At 39.6% G+C, this 23,236-nt stretch overlaps 2 protein-coding genes across 3 annotated transcripts in view; both read right to left on the bottom strand.

The window, feature by feature from the left end:
* Window positions 1-705: 705 nt before the first annotated feature.
* stard5 (StAR-related lipid transfer (START) domain containing 5) lies at window positions 706-14,905 on the bottom strand. 2 transcript variants are annotated; one of them, XM_005951531.2, is made up of 6 exons: window positions 14,410-14,905; window positions 11,661-11,710; window positions 9,865-9,997; window positions 6,886-7,003; window positions 4,115-4,208; window positions 706-4,029 (listed from the first exon to the last, which is right to left on the bottom strand). In XM_005951531.2, exons 1-6 carry the CDS (start codon window positions 14,497-14,499, stop codon window positions 3,879-3,881), a joined length of 636 nt encoding a protein of 211 aa, XP_005951593.1. In that variant the 5' UTR covers window positions 14,500-14,905; the 3' UTR covers window positions 706-3,878. The 2 variants fall into 2 exon arrangements, with proteins under 2 accessions (XP_005951593.1, XP_042072356.1); XM_042216422.1 differs by having other exon boundaries at window positions 9,865-11,710; window positions 14,410-14,507.
* Window positions 14,906-15,116: 211 nt separating this feature from the next.
* The window catches only part of LOC102302543 (transmembrane channel-like protein 3), a 44,023-nt gene continuing 35,903 nt past the window's right edge, over window positions 15,117-23,236 (bottom strand). Inside the window, exons 18-22 of the mRNA XM_005951536.3 lie at window positions 22,739-22,864; window positions 22,486-22,564; window positions 20,725-20,767; window positions 18,008-18,281; window positions 15,117-16,463 (exon numbers count right to left, since the gene is read on the bottom strand). Coding sequence (XP_005951598.1) covers window positions 15,461-16,463; window positions 18,008-18,281; window positions 20,725-20,767; window positions 22,486-22,564; window positions 22,739-22,864 — 1,525 coding nt within the window. The 3' untranslated portion in view covers window positions 15,117-15,460. The remainder of the gene's footprint in view (window positions 16,464-18,007; window positions 18,282-20,724; window positions 20,768-22,485; window positions 22,565-22,738; window positions 22,865-23,236) is intronic.

Below are 23,236 nucleotides of genomic sequence, written 5' to 3'. Positions count from 1 at the left end.
AGCTTCTTGGATTTTGATCTCGTCAGGGGGTTTCAGCTGCTTTGGTGTTGATGAAATTAACATCAGGTGCACTGGAGGGGCAACAATTCGACGACCCCCAAAATAGGAACAGTTTTACAGGCGGAGGCCACTGACATTTTGTCTTCTCATAGTTTCTGTTTTGTTTTTTTACCAGTTTTGCATTTTGCTAGGGTCAGTGAAACTATAGTAAGGGTGAAGTGAAACTTGGACCCTTGCACAGCTAGTCCAAGTCCTCCAAGCTCATCAATACATGCCATAGCCAGAAGGTTTGCTCAAGATTATGAAGGAAATTCCAGGAGACAGCCAGAGAACTGGACAGGTCCTAATGCATCAACGGGACCATCATCTGCTTCTTTATTCAAGGAGAAGCAGGATGAGCACTGGAAGAGCCCTACACAAAAATGTCTTGGATACTGACATTCACACCAGCAGGCCAATGGTGTGAATGTCTTTGACAAAACAATCAATAGCAGATTTCACGAGGGTGGCCTCGAGGCACCACAGAGCCTGAATGTGTTGGAAAACGTGAGAGCTTGAAGAATAAAAAGTGTAGAAAAAAAATGTTCTTGTATTCTGACATTTTCACTTGAAAAATATTTTCATAACTTTTTATGATATACAGTTACAGAAAAAATATTCACAAATGTGTTGATTGATGTTTTCACAAATATACTGAGAGCTGCATTCAAAGTTTACTCATATTCATTTATTTTTACTGATTACAACCACAACTCTGTGATTACAACCTCTCAAATCAGTGAATACAGTGGGGACTATTATACACGTGTCGGTTTGAACTTGGTTCATTAAAGTGTTGATAATTGTAGGTAATTGATCATAATGGGATTTTATTTGTCTATGCTGTCAGTTATGGTTCTTCGAAAGGAAATCCAAATTGGCAAAAATTGTCTTAATGCTGAAGAAATAAAAATTCCTAATCCATGTGTTCCATCAATAGAATTTGAAGAAACAAAACACTATAAATTAATGTGAAGCTGCAGTAGCACTTTATAGTGTCACACTATTAAGCATTAGCCTATTAGCAAGTACTTATTTTTTTATATGTAATTAATCCTCCCTAGTATGTGGTTTTGTATACTGACACCGTGTACAGCAATCACTGACACTACATCACTGCTAGCAATAATCATAGTCATGGTCATATTCATAATAATATAGCTGTATTTATAAATGGCATAATACAGTGTAATGCAATGTAAAAGGTGAATTAAGCTCTTGCTAATACCTTGATAATGCTTAGTATGACACTATTATGCATTATTATTAAGTGCTAGCAAAGTCCCCCACTCTGTCTTGAAAATGAAATTAGATTAAATTAAGATTAAAATCAGTGCACTTCCATTCAGAAACGTACGTTTGTCTTTAGGATTTATAAACTGTAACCCCTCCCCGTAAAAAACCCCAAAACACTGCAAATAGACTACTGTAGTTTCTACAGATTCAATTGAATGTTTGCTTACTTGTTAAAACAGAAAAAGATGAAATAAGCTCTTACCCATATTCAGCTATCCTCCATAATGGATCAGCCAATCAGAACAAAGCTTTGTCCAAATATCACGACGCGTACAGCGTTTATTAACATCTGTGATTTTTATCTCTTATATTCATCTTATAAATACCACTTATTTTTATTTTCTGTCTCACTTTCATTTCATCATTATGTTTGTTTCACGTGTGATGTTTACCGTACCTTGCCGATACTTCACCGTCACCGAAAATGTCCTTTTTCTTTTGAATTGGGTTGTAACAGTTTGATATCTTAAGCCAGTTACACAGCAGTTATTCTTATCATTCTGTCTTACACATGCAGTTACCTCATGCCACTTAAAATAGTTATTTTTCAAAACTTTTTACATCAAATCTGTCAGTCGTAGTTTTATAAATTGGTATAAAATTGACAACAAAAAAAAAGAAAAACCTTTTTACGTTTTCCTAAATGAAATATAATTGATTTGGTCATTACTGAACCAGTCTACCGAAGTTCCACTGTTGTTTCAGGTACTGTTTACCAAGAAACAGAATGGAAACTGTGCTTCAGAAAACACAGCCATGAAAGTCACAGGAAGACGCTTCTGCTCAGGTGAACAGCATTAAAAATATCCAATTTAAAGGCATTTTAGGTTCGCCAGAAGGAAAAAAAAAGTTTTGCTTACAAGGGCTCCCCACGAATTCCAATGTATACGTCATCGTTTTAGTATAACTGATAAAAGAGGTAGATATTCATCGTTTGCAGGTGAACAAAACCACAGGAATTCAAGTACAACACGAACAAGCAGGTAAAATAAGTATAGAAAATGTCACTCATTTTTTTAAGTAAATATTTGTAACAGTGCTACTGTCATGAAATTCTAACAGATGTCAGTAACAGCCCATCCAATCCACACATGCAAAGAAATCAAACCATAGATGTCAAAAAATGATGTGTAAGTATTGAACATGGTTACTGAAATTTATCCAGAAGCCTTTGTTGGTGATGGCAGCTTCAAGATGAAGAACTATGCATTGCTGGGAGTTGTGGCCCACTCTTCCCCATAAACAGTCTTTAAGCAGCAGATTCTTATCAAGAATGTCTCCGTACATTCCCCACACATCCTTCACTTACTTATGTGAAGCATGCCAGCACCCTAAGCTGAAAACACAGCCCCACACCTTGATGTTCCTGTCACCAAACTTCACCGTTGGTATAGCGTTTCTTGGATAATATGATGATGATAATAATTTGATAATTTTCCATAATTTCCTTCGGGATTAATAAAGTATTCTGATTCTGATGATCTCTATTATGGCATCAAACAGTTCAGTTTTGGTCTCATCTGAACAGACTTTATTCTCCCAGCATTTGTTTAAAAGTTCAGCAAACTTTAAACGTATTTCAACATGCTTTTTATTCAGCAATGAAGTTCCGCATGGTGAACATGGACACAGGCCATGGGGGTGGAGTGCATTCATTTTTTCTTTGAAATAACAGTACCTACTGATCCAGGTGTTTCTGTAGCTTTCTACAAGTGGTCCTTCACTGCTGGAAAACTCCTCTGATTATTCTTTTCACTCCTCTGTCTGAAATGTTGCAGGAATCACCTGGTTGTGGCTGGTTTTTGGTCAGATTATGGTCCCAACAGTGCTCACTGGAACCTTCAGTATTTTAAAACCTCCTCTGTAACCAGTGCCATCAGTATCTTTTGCAACAATAAAGTTGCTGCAGAGCATCATGAGATTCTTGTGTGACACCTTGGTAATGTTACTTTTTATAAGCCATCAGGTGGGACTGAACAAGCTCATATTAATTTGCTCTGAGTGGCAGGATTGCGTTATAATTACTGATGGATTTCAGGTGCAGTCATGACTTTCTTCACGTGTTTAACCTCTGGCCCTTTTTGTTATTATAAACAACTTTATGAACATCTATGGTTTGATTTCTTTGCATGTGTGGATTAACTGGGTTGTTACACACATAGTAAAAATTTAAGGGTCAATAGGAACTTTCGAAATATATTTACTTGAAACATCGGTGATGTGTTTCATACTTCTTTTACCAGCTGTAAATGTGAGGTATGAAGTTAAAACCAATAAACGATATCAGCATACGTTGACTAAGAGCCGTGCAATGTGCATGTTTACTATACACGCAAGTAAGAAGAGGAAATGTCTAATGCCACACTATTCTCATAAAAAAGGAATGTTTTTCATGCTTTTAACACGTGTACAAATACGTCTATGTTCGTGTGATCATCTGATAATCTGAGCTTGTTCGTTACTGTTGACTTAGACTGTTAAAAATGGCATGAACATCTGAACTACTCGTGAGCAGCCCTCAGGCAGGAATTGAACTCTTTGTGTCAAAAGTCCTTGAGTGATTTAACAGACTTGGCCAGGTTGCTGTAGAACTCCGCCATGCTGGAGGGGAAGAATGAGTCAACCACAGAGCGAGGGAGGTAGCCTCCTAGGTCTGTTTGGAAAAAAGTCAGCACCTGGGTTTTGTTGGGCTCTCTGGAAAAAACAAGGGGGAAAAAGAGAGAAACTTTTAACACACACACAAACGCACACAAATGAAATGCATTGTTTAGTTACTCACCCTGAGACGGGGACACAGATGCAACCACAGGGATGGTTGAATCCTCTCACGTAGCCAGACTGGGGAGCGCAGCTCGGGTGAATTGTATTGGTAGCTTTTTGATATCACACAAAAGATACAAGCACATAACCATATGAGTCTATTTATACCGGTCCATGTGAGAATAAATCAAAGATTCATAACATTTTTGAGAATATTAGATTGTAACAATGTAAACGTGCACTTTAACCTCATCACAATAAAAATGCTATTGCATGTCTCACGCATATGAACAGTAACCAGCATATTTTGCATCAGTTTGTTGCATTGTAGTTCCTAACGCTCCACTGATCACTGAAACTGATGGCGTCTTCAGAACAGGCTGATTAATGGCAAATGCTTCTGATAATATAGTGATTTTACCTCAGTTATTTTCTTCTATACATTTCTCTGACGAATGTCCTATTCATTTATTTATTATGTCTGTTTATGACCAGGACATGTCCTGCAACGCACATATTAAACAAATATGTAAGACTGCTTTCTTCCATTTGTGCAACATCTCTAAAGTTAGAAATATCTTGTCTCAGAGTGACGCTGAAAAACTAGTTCATGCATTTATTACTTCCAGGCTGGACGACTGTAATTCATTATTATCAGGATGTCCTAAAAACTCCCTGAAAAGCCTTCAGCTGATCCAAAATGCTGCAGCAAGAGTCCTGACAGGGACTAGAAAGAGAGAGCAGATTTCTCCTGTTTTGGCTTCCTGTTAAATCCAGAATTCAAAATCCTGCTCCTCACATACAAGGTCTTAAATAATCAGGCCCCATCTTATCTTAATGACCTTGTAGTACCATATCACCCCATCGCTGTCCCTGTCATGTGCTTCCTGTTTTATTTTTGATAGTTCTGTTCTGTGCTCAGCTTCTGTCCCCGTCTCGTCTGCCTGATTATTTCCAGCTGTGTTTCCCTCCAGTCTCCCATTCCCTGATTTCTCTGTTGTGCATTTTAGTCCTCTGTCTTCGCCTGCTCGTTGTCGCGTCGTACCCTCAATACGCTGTTTTTCCTTCTGTGCTCCTTGTAGTTTCTAGCTCTGGTTTCCAGTGTCTTAGTGTATATATTTACGTTGGTATTTCTAGTTCCCTGTTTTCAGGTTGTTTTCTGTATGAAGAGTTTTACAGCCAAAATAAAGCTGCCTTCTTCAGTTCTCTCCTTCGATGTCCGTGAGTCCTGCATTTGGTCCAATCTCCTGCCTGCCACACAGCGATTCACGACAAAAACTGAATTGACTTTATGGCCAGGGAGTAGGTCAGCTGCTTTAATCATCCAGTTACAGCCAGTATTTTCAACTCTACTGTTATCATGTCTTTTACAATAAAGTCGACATTTGTGATATCACTGTCAGGGAGAAAGTGTCCCAGACTGTTCATGCGCTGCATTGCGCAGGTAAAAGTCAACTGTGCATTGCACATGGACAGCACTGCTTAAAATAATAAAAAATGATTCATAAAGTTAGTTGCCTTTGCGTATACCACTCTGCTTCTGTGTCATACATCTTTACATCACCAAGTGTCGTCGTCTTTAGAACTTGGGCTGTCTGTCAGAGTGCTGTCGTACTGCTCTCACTTTACGAGCGTTCTGCTGTATACGGCTGCAGCAGCCCAAACGGCACACACACTGCTCCTGGCTGCTCCTCCTAAGGCTGTTTTATGCTCACCGTGTTGCTTGTGTCACATGGCGATTTTCACATCACATCCTGCGTTGCAAGACATCATTTTTGTGGCACGTTGGTCGGTCGTGCACCATTTATTTATTTATTTTTTTGCAGCCTGGTGCGTTGAAGAGAAGTGTACGATCGTGCAGGTTTTTTTAACCACCATTTTCAGAGATATACTGACACACAGAGGAAGATGTTGCAACCATTTACAAATTTGAGTTTGTGGAAGGAACTTTGCAAAAAACAACCACTTGACAAAGTCCTGGCTTCTGGTTTTAACGTCTTCTCGACTTTATCAGCAAGTATGATGCAATATTATCTGAGTGGCGATACCTATCATTTAGGAGAAAACTGCAGCGTCTGCTTGTGCCTTATCGGCGGGTATAAATGACTGCATCTGTGTGATGACTGTGGGGCGGCGAGCGAAGCAACCACTGCAGAGGGTATATGGGCACCTTAAAGGCCACAGTATACTCGCTGTAATGGTCGCGTTGCCCTCTGCCGACACCTCATTTCACAGACACTTGTATTTATACCCACCATTACGCTGCAGAAAGCTGCTGCGGTATATAAGAATATAGGTATAACCATAAGTGTCGCTACTCAGGCAGTATCACCACATAAGCTTTGATATGTTGTTATGGCCGAGGCTCGGGCCTCCATCTGTGTATCTGTACGTCTCTGAGCTTCTTTGCTAAAATGTAACTAAAATGGTGCAAAAAACCCTTCAAGATCAATCACTCGTTTCTTCAACCCAGCTTACAAAAACTGAGAGGTGGAGGACATGTTGAGTGGCACCGTAAACTGTGTGCCTCAAACTAACCTGACTTGGCTCTGACTCTAACCACATGATTGGGTCAGCACGGTGCTGAAGCAGCCAACGCTGTTCGTTTCTGTGCAAGTTTACAGGCGATCAGATAATTATTTCTCCCACGATTTATCCCAATCATCATAACATCTCAAAGAGCCATGGAAGTAAAAACGGTGCTTAAGTGCGCATCACAATCAACCTTAGAGAGTAAAAAAAGACAGAAGTACAAGAAGAGTGAGAGACAAACATTGAGTCATTACGCACCATTTGAAGAAATGCTGCCATCTTCGTATTGCTTAATTAAAATAACATCTACAAAGTCTCGTGGTGCTATGATGCCCATAGCTGCAGAGGGCGTGACTGTTCGGCAGATCGAGATGTCCTGCACAAGAGTGGACGACAAGGGGACGTACTCAATAAAGCTTAACAAAGAACAAATATGATCCACATTTTGATATCAGTTCATCCAGAAAGTATTCGCAGTGTTTATCATGTTTATCATGGTTCAACCTTATTCCAAAATGAATTTAAGTATTTTTTACCCCTAACCTCCACACACAACATCCTATAATGACAAAGTCAAAAAGTTTGCTTGAAATTATTGCAAATTTACTCAACCCTCTGTTTGCCAACCCTGCTCCATCTGAACATTTGCCAGTGTTCCTATGCTCAAGCATTCCTCTCAGTCACACCAGTTATCAGTAGCTCTCCTCTAAATCCGTGCACCTGGTAACCAACTGGATTAGGATACAGTGGTCTGGAAAAGTAGGCCCCAAGGACCTGAATAGAGCAACCTGTAAGAAGCAGTTAGCTATCAGTAAAATCACATACACCTTTGGATTCTGTGTTTGATTCTGTCATTTTTGACTAAAATGAAAGATGATTCATGTTAGGGAGTTTTTATTGTTTTATTTGATTATTTTTCAAATGTTATATCTCTAATAGCAAACTGACACACAGATAAACTCTGTATCACCTGTAGACATTCAGCACTTTTACCCTCTCTCAGATGTAATGAGAGGTAAACCAGGAGCACTTCAATGTCTTTCAGTCCCACCTGTCTCTTGACGGTTGGCCAGGTGATGAGCGTGCCATGTTTCCTCCAGATATGACATTTAGCATTCAGACCAAAGAGTTAAATCTTTGTTTCATCGTATCAGAGAATCTTGTTTCTCTAATCCGAGTCTTTCAGGTGCCTTTTGGCAAACTCCAGCTGTCATATGCCTTTTACAAACAGGTGGCTTTCATTCTCTCTCCACATAGCAATGCAGGAGAGTGAGTGGACTGTCACCTCCTTGACTAAGGATCAGATTGCTCTAGGAAGATAACTGGTGGTCCCAAAGTTCTTCCATGTACAGATGATGAAGATCACTGTGCTCACTGGGACTTTCAACGCTGCAGATTTCTTCCTGTACGCTTCTCCAGATCTGTGCCTTCATACAATCCTGTCTTGAAGGTCTACAGACAATTCCTTGGATTTTATGACTCGGTTTGTGCTCTGACATAGACTGTCAGAGGATCTTAGATAGATGTGTTCCTTTCCAAATCACGTCCAATTAACTGAACATGTCACAGGTGGAGATCTAAAAAATGATCAGTGGGAACAGGATGCACCCGAGCTCAGTTGTACCTGTCACGGCAAAGACTGTTAAGTTACTTTTGTTTTTCTATTTTTAATAAACTTGCAAGAATTTCAAGCAAACATTTTTATTTTATTTTTTTTTTACATTTCATCATTATGGGGTGTTGTGTGTAGAACTCTGAGGTGAAAAATACATTTAAGCCATTGTGGAGTGCGCCTGTAATATGAGCAAATGTGGAACAAGTGAAGCGCATAAGCACTTAAAACTGCACCAGGCAAGAATTTCATTTTAAAATAAAGTAAGTGACTTTTCCTAATTGGTCCAATTTATCAGTTTTCATTAACAGACAAACACGTAACCATGGCAAGAGATGTGAGAAGTGCTTTCATTCATACTACTTATTAATAGACGCTGGTTAATATAAGATTTCCAAATAGTTTTGAGGAAAGCAAAAACAAAACAAAACACAAAAAGCTGATGCAGCTTTAAATAAAATTAAAAATTGAATGACTTGATGGAACTTTAAAGAATGTGAGGGGAAAACTACAGTGGGGCAAAAAATGATTTGATCCAACTGCATTTATAAGTTTATTCACAAAGAAATGAACAGTTCCTAATTTTTGTGGTGGTTTCATTTTAATGAAGAGAGAGACAGAATAGTTACTCAGAAATGCAGAGAAACAACACATTACATAAAAGTTGGAAACTGATCTGCTTGTTATTGAGGGAAAAAGTATTCGATCCAAGCAAACATGACTTTGTAGTGAAACTCTTCCTGGTTGCCAGGTTTGCATGCATCTCAGGACGGGCTTTGGCCCACTCCTCTAGAAACTCTCTAAATTTGAAGTTTCAACTCGTTCCAGACTTTCTATATGAAAACGGGTCTGGAGACTGGCTGAGCCAATCTATGACCAAGTGCGTTTTGTCTTAAGTCGCTCCTTTATTGCCATTGCAGTATGTTTTGGATCACCGTCATTCTGGATGACTCATTTTATGGTACACAGACCTGCCCATTGGCCCCTCAATACAGTCAAACTGTCCTGTACCCTTAGCAGAAAAACAGTCCCAAAGCATAATGCGAACAATGCTGTTCTTGATGTAATGGTCCCCTAATCTGTCTTAATCATTAACAAGTTTCTCCCATGTAGCTGTGAACTGGTCCAGCACCTTTCTCATGATTTACCCATGAGGCAAGATCTTGCATGGACTCCCGACTAAGAGAGACTTGTTGTCATTTTATATTTCTTCCATTTCCAAGTATTTGCACCAACAGGTGTCATTTTCATCGATCTCATTTCATCAACACGTTGAGATCAGTAGTATGTTGTTGAATGACTAATCTGTGGGAGACTGAATTCTGATTGATTTGTATGGGATCAAATACTTATCTCAGTGAAATTCAAAGGCATGCAAATCAATTTATAACCTTTATGTGATGTGTTTTTCTGGATTTTTGGTTGATATTCAGTCTCTTGTTATTAAAGAAAACTACTGTAAATTGAAAAAAAACAAAAAACATTTGTTTTTGTGCAAACTTCAGCTTGGGATCAAATAAGTATTTCCCCCAGTGTGCATGAAAACTCTATGGTTAAATAAATAATAATAATGAAAATAATCACAAAACATTGTTTGAACAGAAAGGAGACAAAAAATAACACACCTCTGTAATTTGTTCCAGAACCTCAAACCTTTTGACATTGTTGTCCCATTTGACTCTGAGTCCATTGGGCACCGGTTTAAGACATTCCCACACTTTTTCAGGAGTGCCGTTGACAATCCCGTCACCCTTATAACTGCCAGTGTAATCAGATAATGGCACATAGTCAGGAGAGAAGATTATGAAGGCAGGACTACCACACTGTTGTATAAGAAAACAATTTGACCTACGCACACAGATAACAGAAGCAAAACATTCTGTTAGAAATGCCACTTGCAAAAACATTCGCATGCAGGTGATGCACTGAGCATTATTAAAGCTCTGCATTTAAGTATGTAAAGTGGACTCACTAGCTTTTCTGAAAACTGCAATGGCTCCAAACTGATTCCTTTAAATAGGAGCTATGAAATGATCAATTTAAAAAAAAAAAAATCTAATTAGAGAGCAGCCCATTTTTACCCTCAGTGCAGTTTTTCCTCCCATCTGTAACCAGTTTCTGGCTTAAAGAGGATTATTGGATCATTTTGTAGGGTCTTTACTTTATGTTGTAAAGAACATTGAAACAACTGTTGTTGTACACTTGTGCTACACGAATAAAAGAACTCTGCATAATAATACACTCTGATTTATGCAATGCAGTTCAGCTATATGCCAATTTTTAGGTTCACATCGTCATCAGACATTAGGATAAGTAATAATGATCTGCTGTAACTTTACAAGCTTTCATTATGAGGCCAGTGTAATGAAATAATTTATATTCTACACATATTTAAGCTCCTAAGACCCAAACTCTTTCATTTCGTTTTTCATTTCTCTTTGGGACCTGATGAATGTAAAAACAAAGAATTAGATGTTTTGGCTTTTTTTAATATTTGTTTCTGAGAAAGATGAGATCCACATATGAGGACATTCGCTTTAAATTTCAAAAGAACAGTGGTAGTTTTATGTCCTCGTACGTGGATATCAGGCCCCAGAGCAAAACTTTGTATTTTGGTCTAGACAACCCAAACTGTGATGTCCACATATGTGCACGCCAGGTCCTAGCTCTGCCCTCAAAAACAGACACAGATGTAAAACTGTCTATGTAGCTGGACTTAAGAAATAAACGTGCTTTAAAAACTTGAATCACTTAACGCCATCTTGTGGCAGAACAGAATGTGACATCATTGGGTTTGTTGGCTGGTTGCAGTCAACAGACTTGCACTGGTTTCTGTTAGCTAACTAGTAACATAACTGATAACTTGGTGGAAAATAAGAACACTAAAACTAAAAATCAGTCCCAGAGGGTCACTTTTGTGCTGCCCCTGGCAGTAACAATGAGTTAGTTTTATCTTAAGAAACTGAGTATATGCTGTCCACTGTCTGTGTCTCTTAACCAGTAAGTGGGTTCCTTATCGTTTGGCCAGCTGCACTGAAAAGGGAATTTCCACCATGAACTGGTAGATTCCCTTTGATACCTGCACTTTAAAGTCAAGAACACACACTAGTCTATTTTTTTTTCTGAGTTAAACTAGAAGTTGAATAAAATCCTCCACAGATAAATGTATGATTACAATTACTGATGAAAAGAAGTGCAAAAAACCAATATTCCAGGAACCCCAACAAGCACAAACGTTTTTCTGAGGCATTTCTGGTTTGACATGTTTAAGAAGTCACTATTATCCTTATGCCTGTTTTTATTCTTGCACCTGCACAGCAATGTTTTCTCCAGAAAAGCACTAATCTGTATATTTGATGTGTGCTTAATACTTCAGGAAACCAATAGTGCAAAAGAAGTGAAAAAAGGACAGATTCCTCACAGATTCCCCGGGAACTCAGACGAGGGTCGCCACGACACAATGACATCGTTCTGCCAAAGAAAACGGAACAATAACTGTGAACAGCATTTGGTTATACTGGACCGTGTCAGGTCTGTTGAAAACCTATGCAGAGAAATTTGCATGAAAAGAGTTACACATGTATATGACACACAAGTGTGTAAGATTTACAAGTGTGCACAGTGATTTGTGTGTGACCTTTGGGTACACACAAATGTGTGCTTCAATTCACATACAAAAAAAAACAATTTTACAAATGTGTCCATCCAAACTTGATGCACACATTTAAATTAAACAGCGATCATCTGCGTGCAACTTTTTTAATTGGAGTTGCACAAATCGAATCATTTTTCTTTTTAAAAGCTTCTTGTGCATACATGTGTCTAAAATACATGAGATCCACAAATGTATGTTATGTTCAAGTCCCATAGGAAAACTGTGACATCTGGGCTTCCACTCTGTTCCCGTTTCTTTTTCTAAATAAACAGACCAGTTCATCAACCCTCTATTAGAAAACATAGATTTACAAGTTACAAACCCCACACATTAACCTCTAAAGGTTAATGTTCTTCAGTCAGCGCGTAGCTGCAGATGGGGGACACTACGGTTGAATATCCCTGTGGCTCATCCTCTGAACTAGGTATATGCTAACGAATCTGTATATTTGAATATGGATAAACCAGGTAGTGTGGAACACTTTGATGTTGATCCTACTCTTCTTGGATAACAGCAGGCTAACACAGATATCAGCTTAATAACTAATGATGAAGTTTGTCATCTGAATTCATCACTAAGTTAAACGTTTTCTGCTTTCAGCTAGCATCAGCTTAAATAAACCCTGCAGATGATGATGAATTTCTACCAGTAGACTTACCCACAAGAGGCTGCTAGCAATCTGCCAGGTCTCTCCTAGCAGAGAGATTTACCTCAGTGTTACAAATGCATACATGATCTACAGGCGTAAAGTAAGATTTACACATGATAAATTTCTCTTTTTTCTATATTTAACAACTTTCTATCTAACATTCACGCACATCGATGATGCACATTCACACATCGATGTGCATCAGAGAATTTGGGGTTAGTATCTTGTCCAAGGATATTTGGCATGCACCTTGGAGCAGCCAGGTATCGAACTGCCAAGCTTTCGATTAACAGATGACCTGCTCCTGACCTATAGTCATGTACTGTACAGTGTACAGTGATTTCTGTCTAACGTTTGAGGACTCACAAATTCCAATCCACATACAAATACAAAGCAATTTGACAGATGTGTAAATCCAAACCTGAATTGTGATCATTTAACCTCAATTTTTAACTTTTATACAAATGTCTAAAAATAGAAGTAACAACTCACTTACAAAACCTTAAATGGATGTGCATGAATCGCCTGCTACTAGGAAACCATGACATCTGGACTTCCTCTGTATTCCTGTTTTTTTCTTTTGAATTTTTGTTAAATAAAGTAGAATGTCACCGCCTGCCAGAAAACAGAATTCATTTTGATTCGGCAGGCTCCTAACTGAGAGATGTGACCTGGAAGTATCTGTGTGGCAGCCTTAACAAGAGCTGTTCCAATTCTCCAAATAATAAAGAAAGGAGTTTCAATGCTTCCATTAGCAGAGGGTACACTGGGCCATCCTTTATGAAAAGGTGGGAGAGAACAGTGTCCCATAATTCATTGCACCAGACATAATAAACAATTGCTCAGATCACGGAAGTCATAGCATAAATTCTTGATATATTTAGAGTTTTTAACAACAGTTTGTTAAAGTCACAGCTGAACTCTGAACATCACGTTGGTGGAATAAAAACTGCTTGTTGAGTTGTTTCTCCATCAGCTGAAGATTATGATTTACATTCACTGATAAAAATGTGCTTAACGTTCTGTATAATCAGTGTTCATTGGTAACGCACTTTAATGTAGTTTTAGTCTTAGGATTTATTTTTTACTTCAGTATAAGTCAGCTGGGATCAGTGATGGATGGAGGGGATTTTACTGCAGTTACAGAAACTCTTAACAGGGAGGAGGAAAGAAGTTCCACTAAATGACAAAAGAAAAATATGAGAAAATAAGATTGATCTCATTTTATAGATATGGGACAGATTTACTATGTGAGGCAAATTACTGTCATGTCGCAATTGCAGGATGATCTAACAATGCACTGTAACTTCTGTACAGAGATGCAGGTAGTTCACTTCAGTGAAAACCAGCATTGTGACGGGAGAATGTGGATTACAGACTCAAAAATTCAATGCAAACTAAATTGCGTCTCTGAGAACAGCGAGGCAATTCAGATAAATGAGGCTGAAGGAGAATCGATATAAGAAATAAAATTCACAGAGTACTGTGCAAAGGGTTCAGAGGGTTGGGACTCAGTACAGATGTATCCAGAGGAGAGCTGCAGTAGGAACGCTTCCATACTATAAACCTACCTGTGTGAACAGCTGATCTGTACGAGTACGGAAAGTCCGGACTCCGGTACTGACAAACCACCAATATGTATTCTAGTCAGTAGTAAAACACACGTTTTACTTCTCTGTGGTGAATGAATGGGATGCAAAATGTTATAGCTAAGCTTTCAAGTTTGAAATCCCAAACTAACGTTTGTGAACTTTGAACTACCGACGCGGGCCACGTCAGTTAACCCACTAGACCAGAGAACAGCATGTATCTGGAAAATGTAGGGAAATAGTGTTGAGCTCATATGAGGATGTAAGAAACATTTACCGATTTCTTGCAGACTTTCCATCCAGACTCATCCTTCCTGTAGCTCATCAAGCAGTCGGCCACTGCTTTCGCTTTATGTTCAAAATCCATTTTTGGGAATAACAATGAATGTTGCTCACCTAATCCAAAGGAGACTGATTAAATAGCTGACGGGAAACACAAAACTGAAGTCACGCTGGATCTTAACAATACAAGTCAGGTCCAGCGGCTAAAAGTACCTAACGAAGGCTAGAAACGCAAACCCTGGTCAGGTTAGTGTGGACCGCCGCTACAAAGCTAGCGTTAGCCAGAATGAATGAGACGAGCTGCGCAGCGGCCGCATCGCGGAGCAACTATCTTCCATTGGCTTAGGGTGGTGTGACTTTTGTCCCTGCCTGATTCAAAGCATCAAAATTGTAATTTTGCACAATTAATTTCCCCAAAGTACAAACAAAGCACCGGAATCAGTTACTGAGATATCGCGTCATCAAAAACAATAAACTTCCGGTAGCTTTCAAAACAAAACACCTTTAAACCTTATTTAATTACTTTTCATTCATTCATTAAATGTTAACAAATAGATTTCAGTGAACTTTTAGAAAACGTGATTCCAGCATTCCCATGATAAAAAGCCCAGTGGCTTTTAATAAAGTGATATACTTTTGATTTAGGGAGCGCAAGCTCACATCTATCATATTTTGAAGTCCCTCAGTCCTCATAGAAATTTCTCCAGCTTCACACGCACCCGTGAACACCCTCTTCCGTGATTACAGCAAATTAAGCTGGGTATTTTTAGTCAGCTCGGATACAATTCTATCTATCCATCTATAATAAAAGGCAACCAAATGTAATTATTTAAGTTGTTTATGTTTTTATTGCTGATGTTACACAAGTAGACACATTCTTCTATTGTTCTTTGCACTTCCACAATAGCTAGTGCAATTATTTAACAGCATCAAAAGGATATGGAATCACACAAACACAGAAAGGAAATGACATTTTTGTGTGCTTTCAGTGCAGAGTGTCAGTTAATGCCTAATGCTACATATATTATTTAACAGAAACCAACATTTCAAACATTGGAGCAGACCAGATCGTTTGATTCAGTGATTTTTAGATCAAAGCTGGTTTTGGATTTCTTTTTGGCCATTTGTCCTTGCCTGGCTCCAGACTTCAAATAGCGCTCCTTGTTGTGGATAACCTGAATATACTGGTCATTGCTGCTATTCTGCTGGTCACTGCTAGAGGCCAGGGAAGCTGAGTCTGACTCAGTCTGCACATTCTCCAGCTTTTGCTTTGTCTTGGACTTCACATGAGGCTCAACATGCCTGGCCCGAGTTTGAGACAGATACTGTCTTCTCGGGGAATGAATGTGACATCTGGTTTGCAGAAGAAGAGGGTCAACTACTCTCACATTAGCCTGTGACTCAGAGTGTGACTCTTCATCTTCACAGGCTATTTCTCCTACTCCATTCTCCTCTTCATCTACGTCTTGAGCCCCATATCTTCCTTGAGCTGTGTGGTTTTCTTTAGATATAGTTATGTAGGTTTCTAGACGGTCACCAATGTAGAAATGTGCTGGCTGTTGGAGGTTAGACGGTGAGCGGGCCCGATGAGTTTTCCCTAGTGACATCTTTCTCCTGCCTTTCCCTTGGTCTTCCTCCTCATCCTCTTCACTCGGATGTTGCTGTGATGCGTGGGACTGGTAAGGACGTGGTTTACTGTGAGCATTGCGTGGTGTGTAGCGTCTGACATTACGTGGGTACAGTTCCATGATCTCTGTGGGTTCCTCCATGAAATAATGGCGTGGGATCCGTGTGGCTGAGCGCAGCAACTTTTTCCTGGGTTCATGCTCATTGACAATCACATAGCGGGTGGTGTGACCACGGCGTCCTCTATAACTCTGTGCAGTAATGATCCCAGCAGCTTCAACTGGATGAACAGAATGTACAGTCTTCCTGCACAAGGGGTCAGAGTGAATGCTGTCAGAACAGTGAGGTGGAGAATTGTATACCATGTGATGGTAGGACTTGGATCTGCAGGTACCACTAGGACCACCAAGAAAAGGTGGAGGCCTATAATGAAAAAGGACAACAATAACAATCAGCTTTTGTGTTACAGCAGATTACATTTCGTTGTTTTCCATGGATTACAAATGTCAGTGCTCTCCACAGAACACTAGTGTTGTCGAACAGGGGAAAATGATACTGTCTTTACATATCTCTGCCCCCTGATAAAATGCTGATTAAGGATTATTTAGCTGCAAATTAGGGCTGAATGTTTAATCCTTGTTATATCAAAATCAAGAGGCACTTGATTGGCAGCCGTTTGTAGTCAATGATTGACTAAAGTCTGGAACCCATGGACGATCAGTTTGGCAGCATTTCGTCGAATCTGCGTAGTATAACTCGGTTCCCTTTGCCACAATACAAACTTTGTCTCTACCATGTTTGACAGATAATTTAGCATGTTGTGGATCACGAGCTGTTCCTTTTCGCTGCCACACATTTCTCTTCTCGTCATTTTGGTACTAGTTAATCTTGTTCATCTGTCAAACATTTTTTTTTTCAGAAATATGTCACTCTGTTAGATGTTTTCTGGAGAAGTCCTGGCCCTCTTGTTCTGGTGTAACCAGTGGCTTGCACCTTGTTGTAAACCCTCTTTAATTTTGGTGTCTCTTGCCTTGAGAGTGTTCTTGACTTAGCTAGATGTTATGCTTTTGTTTTTCTAAACCATGGAAATCATTTTGTCATTGTTCACTTTCATTGTCTTCCTGTGGCCTTTCAAGTTTCTTGGTGTTGTGAGTGCCTTCATTCTTATTTGATTGTACCAAAGTGTTGATTTGACCGTCCCTAAACTTTTGGAGTTCTTTCTAATATTTGTATTTTGTTTTATCGGCCCAGTGATAGTCTCCTGTCTTTGGCCCTCATATTTAAAATACAGTTAAAAGCTTTGAAATAATTTGAAATTCACTACTATGGTGCACAGAGGCAAAACTATAAAAGAATTGTGTCAATGTCCAAATACTTTGGGGCCTGATATATACATATTATTAATAGTATCTCTATATACATGTTAATAAGCTGACTTTAGGGGATGTGGAAGAGGCAGAGACACATACTAGCAGGATGCCATAGTCATGACTTAATGTTTTATGTCTTTGCATGAAAAATTATAGACCTATTTTTTTAGATTATAGTGAAATCTATACAGATTACAGATTTACATAATGGGCAGCATGAGAGAAGTTCACTTCTGAAATGTCATAGGTTAGAAATAACAGTTAATCTTTTAAATATGTATAAAAGAAACTATTTGAATTGCTTGATCATTTTTAATTTACGTTTTTTTCGTTACCAATATTTTAAAGTGGACATCAAAAAGAAACTTTCTCAACAGGCTGTATATGTTTTACCAGGTTTGACCAAGTCTGAGTTCTTCCATTGGCAAACTAGACTGAGACTTTATCAAAACATATCATTAGGCATCGCTCCTGGCTATAATTTCACAGTGAATATATGATACAGGAAATTTATAACACAGTTTCACTATATTCAGCCTTTAAGAGGTCCCCTAAAGTAAACCTGACTGGTTAAAGCAACATGTCAGTGTGTGAGACCTGTTAGGAATGTGCTCCAGCCAATGTTTGGGCAGTACGGTTACTGCTGGACTTCTGATAGATCCGGCCACACTTCCTCTGTTCAGGTCTCCTCTAGATACTGATTTCGTGATGGTGCGGATGCAATTCCCACGATGAACAGGGGATTCAAAGTTTGTGGTGCTGCTATTCTGACAGGGAGATGGGGTGTGGTTAGAGGACTCTTGGCTGGCGATGTTGTTTTCCTCATGATCTGACTTTTTGTCTGCAGCAGCCTCTGGAATCTGTAGTCTCGCTGTAAAAGAGCGATACAGTGGTGTGAAAAAGTGTCTGCCCTTCCTGATTTTCCCTTTTTTTTGTATGTTTGTCCAATTAAAATGTTTCAAATCATCACACAAATTTAAAAATTAGACAAAGATAACACAAGTAAACACAAAATGCAGTTTCTAAATGAAGGTGTTTATTATTAAGGGTAAAAAAATATCCATACCTGTATGGCCCTGTGTGAAAAAGTTAAGCCCTTAACCTAATAATGGGTTGGGCCAGCAGTCAGTTGGGCCTTTATTGCTGCCTCGGGACTTGTAATACTTGCTGTGATAAATGGAACCATGATTTCTGCTGTCTACCAAAACATCCTGAAGGACAATGTCCAACCATCTGATTGTGACCTCAACCTGAACTGCACTCCTGCAGCAGGAAAATGATCCAAAACAAGTTTTGAAAAGTCCAGCAGCGAGTCCATGGCGTAGAACAGCGGTGTCCAACTCCAGACCTCAAGGGCCGGTGTCCTGCAGGTTTTAGATGTGTCCTTGATCCAACACAGCTGATTTGAATGGCTAAATTACCTCCTCAACATGTCTTTGGCTGTATCCCAATCCAGGGTCTGCAGCCTTAAAGGCCGCATTTTAAGGCCGATTACGTCACAGCAACGCGACGAAGGCTGTCCCAATTCAAAGGCTGCTCGAAATGCGGCCCTCAAATGCGTCCTTCATTTCACTGAATTTTAAGGATGTGGCGGTGTAGACTTTGTGGCCCAACATATCCCAGAATTCATAGCGCGGCGGTGGGTGTGGATAATTTTGCCAGAAAAAGAGGGCCGGCCGAAGAGTAAACTTTAAAAGTAAGTAGTGAATATTATGTCACTTATTTATGTGCGAGTGTTTAATAACGAAGAACATGAAAACATTACTGTTGGCCACATGTCGGCAAAGTTATGCGACATTAGTGACGTTTGGGCAGGGATAGCTCAGTAGGTAGAGTGGTGGCCCCATGATCGGAAGGTCGGGGTTCGACTCCACTGAACGCTACCCTGAGGTACCCCTGAAGCAAGGTACCGTCCCTACACACTGCTCCCTCGGGCGCTACACTGCGTGGCTGCCCACTGCTTCACTGGGTGAATGGGTTAAATGCAGAGGAACTATTTCCCTATGGGGACTAACACGCACACTTTACTTACACTTTTACTACTTGGTTTTAAAGCCTTTACTTTAAATATACGCGTTCAATAGTTGCCGTTAATCTTACAGAGAATGTGATGATTTTATGGATATTTAAATAAGCACTGAGACAAATTTAGTAATGCCAACATATTAAAAGAACAATATTTGTCTCTCATATATATAACACAGTTATATATACGTGTCAAAGAAACCTGTCTTTGAGTGAAGATTTAAGGTGACAGGAAATATAAATAGATATAAATAAATGCAGCTTGAATCTTTACTGAAGCTCAGTATCTGAAACAGAGTTCACTCACTGCTGGATAACTAATAATGATTGAATTAATAACTTATCATATTGGCCATATTATATTTACATTACCAAAGTGAGATGACTTTAGTCTCATGAACAACATTGAGCTAATTGTTATTTACTAGCTAATCTTAAAATGACTGTTCAGTACAGAAATGAAGCCCAACAATCATGTTTTACAGTCCTGTGGTCTCAGCCTCAGATACTTATCAATCACACAAAGCTCATGTAGAAACAAATGACAAAATATGTTCTCCTCATTTCTGTCACAACAAAGCTGTATGAAACGTTTCCAGCTTTAGTATAGGTTGTAGGCAACCTGGGCAGCGCGAGGAGGCTAGACCGTCCCATTTCACAAGCCTACAAGCCGACTTCCGGCCTTAGCAGTCTTTGAGTACGGCCCTTGAGGACCGTTAAGGCTGCAGACCCTGAATTGGGAACAGTCCTATTGATACGTTCCATGACGTATAACATCTTTTTGGTGTCGTGCACGTGAGTCTAAACCTGCAGAGACAACTGGTCCCTGAGCGTCTGGAGTTGACACCCCTGGCTCTAGAAAAAACAAAATGAAGACTTTGGAGTAGGCCTAGTCTAAAGTCCTGACCATGAATCATGACTGAGATGCTGTGGCATGACCTTAAAAAGGGTTCATGTTGAAAACCTCCAAGTGTCTGAATTACAACATTCGCAAAGATGAGGGGCCAAAATTCCTCCACAGTGCTGTAAAAGACTCATTGCAGTTATGGCAAACATGTGATTGCTGCTGAGGGTGGCCCAACTCGTTATTAGCTTTAGGGGGTAATCACTTTTTCACACATTGGATTTTTTCCCCCTTAAAAATAAACACCTTTAGAAACTGTATTTTGTGTTTACTTGTGTTTTATTTTTAATATTTTTATTTGTTTTATGATCTGAAACATTTAAGGGTGACAAACATACAAAAAAAGGTCATCAATAAGGAGGCAAACATAGAAGACGAGAGATACCTGCAGCCATCTGGAAGACTTTCTTCTTGTCTTCAGTGCGCTCCTGAGAAGGTTTGAAAAAACACTGACTTCAGACGCACACCATTATACTATCATTATGTAATGGCCAGTTTAAGGCTGCACTATATATACGCAGTGACATGACAGAGTATTTGCTCCCTCCGTTCTTTTGCATATGTGTGAGACTTAAATGTTTTAGGTCAAACAAATTGTAATACTGACAACCTGAGTAAATACAAAACACAAATGCGTACAGACAGTATTTATGTTTACAAAATTAAAAATGATAAACATTTCCACTCCCCCTGTGTGTGGTCTTCATCCTTCTAGCTAAGGTCCTCTAACAGAGACCTGGGAGGTTGACGGTCCTTCACAATATCTTTGTTCCTTCCCAACTGAGGGTACTGCTCCTTGTGACTGTTTATCTTGTAGTCAAATATCTCACCAATGATATGTTTATTGCCTGAATTGACACCAAAAAAGCCTGAATGCTGCACACATCAGAATCAGAATCAGAAAGACTTTATTTATCCCCAAGGGGCAATTAAGAGGATACTTAATTATGGATACTAGGGTGCTTGGCACTTTAAAAGGCTAACAGTGTACTTAATGGGACTTTGGAAGACAAAGTCAAAGACAATCACAGAGGTCACCATCAAGTGTGGGCATACCAAGGTGATGCCCACTTCTGGATAGGCCTCAACCCTCTAAAGCAGTTTATCAGTAGGATTGGATAGGAATATATATTTAGGTCTGGAGTGACCATCAGCCATCTCCTGTACAAAGAAATTATGATGTACACCAGGAGGTCCACTTCAGCATCTACTGTGAGGACATCGTGATTTTATTCGAACTGGATAAGTTTGGTTGAAAACAGAGGAAAGGTGATGCAGACTATTAAGCCAGAAAGGAGAATAGCAGATACAGTACAAGTGCCTGGGTATCCCACAGGCCAGTGGGAACCATGATAAAGATGCAAAAAGGTCAGGCACAGCCAAATACCTCCAGAAGGTAAGATAGGTGCTGAGAAGGCAGCTAAACAGTAAGAACAGAATCCATGCCATCAGTAGAGATTCCCTACCAGTTATCTGAATAAAAAGCTAGCTAAAAGAGGAGACGGATGCCGCTAATGTGAAGATACAAACATTCCTCATAATGTCCATCCAATCCACATGAAGTCCAGGACCTTGAGGCTCTATGAGCAGTAAAAAGAGGGAGTGAGGATTAGTGACTATCAAAGTCACCATCCAGGATATAGCATAGAACATGTGCAAACAGATCAGGCCCATCAAGACAGACAGTGATGCAGAACAGGACCAGGAACCATTATAGATGACCAAGCTTATGCATGGGATGTACCTTTGAAAGGCGGAGGAAGTGGCTGACATGAACAAATCCCACAGTTGCTGGGAAAAGCTGGCTTAAAGGACAGCACAGAGGGATGGTGGTGGTAGATCCACAGGAAGAATCTACTACAGACAACAGGACCCAAGTTAGGGTCTGCAAAAGGTACTTGAGAGACAATCCAGCAGATCCCAGGCACAACATCAGATGTCTATGTCCAGAAGGACCGAGTCCCAGGAAAGATACTATATGTTTAAAATGCTATCTGGAAAATCATTTGTTCTGTTAAATAGCACTTGGGAAATTCTTGACAAAAACTTTAAATTTCATAGAGGGGCTAATAACTTTGTCCTCATCTGTAAATGCCTTTCTCGCTCTTATTTTTATGTGAAAAATGCTGAAAGTGATTCAACTTACAGTCTGGAGCTGCATCCTTAGCTGGTTGTTGGTGAATTTGAGGGATCTGGCGATAGACTGGAGATAGTATATCAGCATGCTGAAACACAGTTGAACAATTCACAAGTCATGTAGGATACAGATGTTTGCGTATTTGCATATTGTGAGTGCATGTGTATATGTGTGTGTGTGAGAGAATTAGAGAGAAATTGTGAGTGAGAGAGCGCATGTATACGTGACAGATATATGCAATATGTGTCGTGTGCAGCCTCACAACAGCAGCAGCAGTGCTGGCAGTACGACGACAGGACTGGTGATGTAACTTATTACTTTACTGAACCACACCGGGAAGTCAGTGGCCACTGTCTCAGAGATGATGTCGTAAATCTTCTCTTGACCACTGAAACACAAATTTAAGCATTTTTCTTTGTCTGAACACTGAAACACAACCACACAAGAAGGGGAAAAACAAAAGAGCTGCTAACTTCCACATCGATGGAAGCAAAAATAATGCTGAATAAAATATATACAGATGCATGACAACATATATTGCCATCCAGTTGACAACTTCAGGGAAGGCTTTGCTTATTTCAGCAAGACAGTCCAGAACATTCTGCATCCATTTCAATAGTATAGCTCCAAAAGGGACAACAATGGGCATCGCTTTCAAACTGCAGCAACTCGTTCCAACAAGGAGACGCAACACAGAAGGAAATGGAGATGTTTTAATGTGTATCTGGCAATGGAGTTTAATCAACATTTCATATGAATT

Source organism: Haplochromis burtoni, unplaced genomic scaffold (genome assembly GCF_018398535.1).
Source record: "Haplochromis burtoni strain Fernald_Lab_line unplaced genomic scaffold, NCSU_Asbu1 Contig_1047, whole genome shotgun sequence".
NCBI lineage: Eukaryota > Metazoa > Chordata > Actinopteri > Cichliformes > Cichlidae > Haplochromis > Haplochromis burtoni.
The sequence above is the reverse complement of the archived record's forward strand: the minus strand, read 5'-3'. Positions and strand labels throughout refer to the sequence as shown.